This window comes from Triticum aestivum, chromosome 3A (genome assembly GCF_018294505.1).
Source record: "Triticum aestivum cultivar Chinese Spring chromosome 3A, IWGSC CS RefSeq v2.1, whole genome shotgun sequence".
Classification (NCBI taxonomy): Eukaryota; Viridiplantae; Streptophyta; class Magnoliopsida; order Poales; family Poaceae; genus Triticum; species Triticum aestivum.
In genome coordinates, this window is record NC_057800.1 from 452,127,496 (window position 1) to 452,129,801 (window position 2,306).

A 2,306-nucleotide genomic window follows, 5' to 3' on the forward strand; every position below is an offset into this window, starting at 1 on the left:
ACACCGCAGCATGACTCGCACAACAAACATAACGGAAGCGGCGGCAAGGTGTAGCAGATCTAATCTAGCTCCAGCAGTGGTGGGGGAAACGGCGGAGCCAACTGAAGAGCCATCGAGCGAATCTGGGCGATGATGGTGGTGATGGCGTCTCTCTTCCGGGGACGGCTAAGCGGCTTCCATAGCAGTTTCAAAAATACACCCACCGAAAGATCCTGCAGAACCTGAAGGAGCAACAAGTTGAATGTAGGACTGTCGCGGTTTTGTTGTCGGACAACTAGTTCGCAAGAATAAAACTGAGAGTTTAGTTTGAATGCATGTAGTACTCCCTCCGTTTCTAAATATTTGTCTTTATAGAGATTTCAATAAGTGATTACATACGGAGCAAAATGAATGAATCTATATTCTAAAATATGTCTATATACATTCGTATGTGGTAGTCCATTTAAAATTTCTAAAAGACAAATATTTAGGAACGGAGAGAGTATATGTTTTGTCATTTTATTATACCCTGTGAGTGCTGCTGACCTTTCGTACTGGTTATTTGCTTCCTTTGCCTGATGATGGTAAGTAAAGGCTCACTCGGCTTCTGAGGATGGCTCTGAGCATGTTATTTCTGTGGTCAAAGTTGACCATGTTGATATTGATTTGCTTCTGAATCCTGTCTGTCCAAGCAGAACGTATTTCTGTTTAGACAAATATTTCCGCGGTATTTTTCGAGTTATAACACTGTTTGACGAGATGATTTCCGTTCTCTTTTGTCTTGTTGGTCTGACGAGTACGGGAATCCTACGTGGCGCCTCATTCTGGAAGCATGGATTGCTACGGAGAGCTCGGATCCCATACAAAGATGAAGGGAGGGATTTGACGTCGCCACCAAACGCAGAATTCTCAATCGCACTTTCCAAATTCCCGCAAAATGCTGATAGCGACTCGATTCTCACGGTGCAAAACCGACCAATGGAGCAGAAATACCACACCCGCGCGTTGCCGGCTCTCCGGACTCCACAAAGCAAGCGTTTCAAGTCGCAACACACAGAAGTAGACAACGCGACCCCTCCCTTCGCCATGATCGTCACGCCCAACCTCCTCGCGCCGAAGCTAAACTCCTAAAGCCCAACGATGAATTCGAGGACACACAGCCCGTGACATGACTCGTTTGGTCATGCCAGCTGCTTCGTCTCCACGCCTTATAAACCCCCCAGGGATGCAATGCAACCTCAGACACCAGCACACACGACACGACAACCTAATTAACGAAGCTTGCTAGCAGCTAGCCATGGCGGAGAGGGAGGGAGCGGTGGTGAAGAAGGGGCATGAGGAGGGCCTGAAGCTGGCGGCGTCGCTGCTGGAGGAGTTCGGGCTGCCCCTGGGCCTGCTGCCGCTGGCGGACGTGATCGAGGTCGGCTTCGTGCGGGCCACCGGCTACATGTGGATCGCGCAGCAGAAGAAGGTGGAGCACCGCTTCAAGATAGTGAGCAAGCAGGTGAGCTATGACGTGGAGATCACCGGCTACGTCAAGCCCAAGTGCATCAAGAAGCTCAAGGGCGTCAAGGCCAAGGAGCTCATGCTGTGGCCGCCGGTCAACGAGATCACCGTCGACGACCCGCCCACCGGCAAGATCGTCTTCAGGAGCCTCGCCGGCGTCACCAAGACCTTCCCCGTCGAGGCCTTCGCCGCGGGCCAGTAGGCGCGCCCGGGCCGCAGCATTTCCGTATTTATACCGCGGCTTTGGCTTCGTTGAAGACTACTACTACTACCTGGCGCCGGGGTACTGGCTACTGAAGCGGCTGCATTCGTTTAATTTCGCGAGTTTGATGTTCTCAAGGCTACGACCAAGCCTTGTACTATCGTATCGTTACAAGTGTGTCAGTGTCAGCGTTGTACTTTCAACCGTGCTTATAAACGGGTTTGGTGGATTCTACTTCTTTTTTCGCGAATATGCAAAGCTTGCGTGTCATTTTATTGATAGAAATTAGAATAGTACGAGATGTGGTACAACACATGACACGGGCACAAGGGCGTGAACATGTTGTCCGAAGCAGAGAGACATGGGATGCTCGGTCCAAACAAAGAAAAAACACGGCTAAACTCGCCATCCTGAGAACTAGCCCAAACCAATAACATGATGACCAACATCTCTAGATTCAGAACCGAGGACACCGCGAGCAACCAAGACGACGCCTTCATGAAAGAGAGCGACGCCGAAACGCCATCGCCGTCTGATGCTCGAAGAGGGGCATAGACGACGGCCGTGACAACGCCTCCAAGAGAGACGGCGCCCGCGGGTCATCATCAACGCATCTTGT

The 2,306-nt window shown here is 51.0% G+C and overlaps 1 protein-coding gene across 1 annotated transcript; it reads left to right on the forward strand.

The window, feature by feature from the left end:
• The first annotated feature begins 988 nt into the window (after window positions 1–988).
• Window positions 989–1,925, forward strand: LOC123058413 (uncharacterized). Its single transcript, XM_044481143.1, has one exon. The coding sequence runs from the start codon at window positions 1,277–1,279 to the stop codon at window positions 1,685–1,687; it is 411 nt and encodes a 136-aa protein (XP_044337078.1). The 5' UTR covers window positions 989–1,276; the 3' UTR covers window positions 1,688–1,925.
• The last annotated feature ends 381 nt before the right edge of the window (window positions 1,926–2,306 follow it).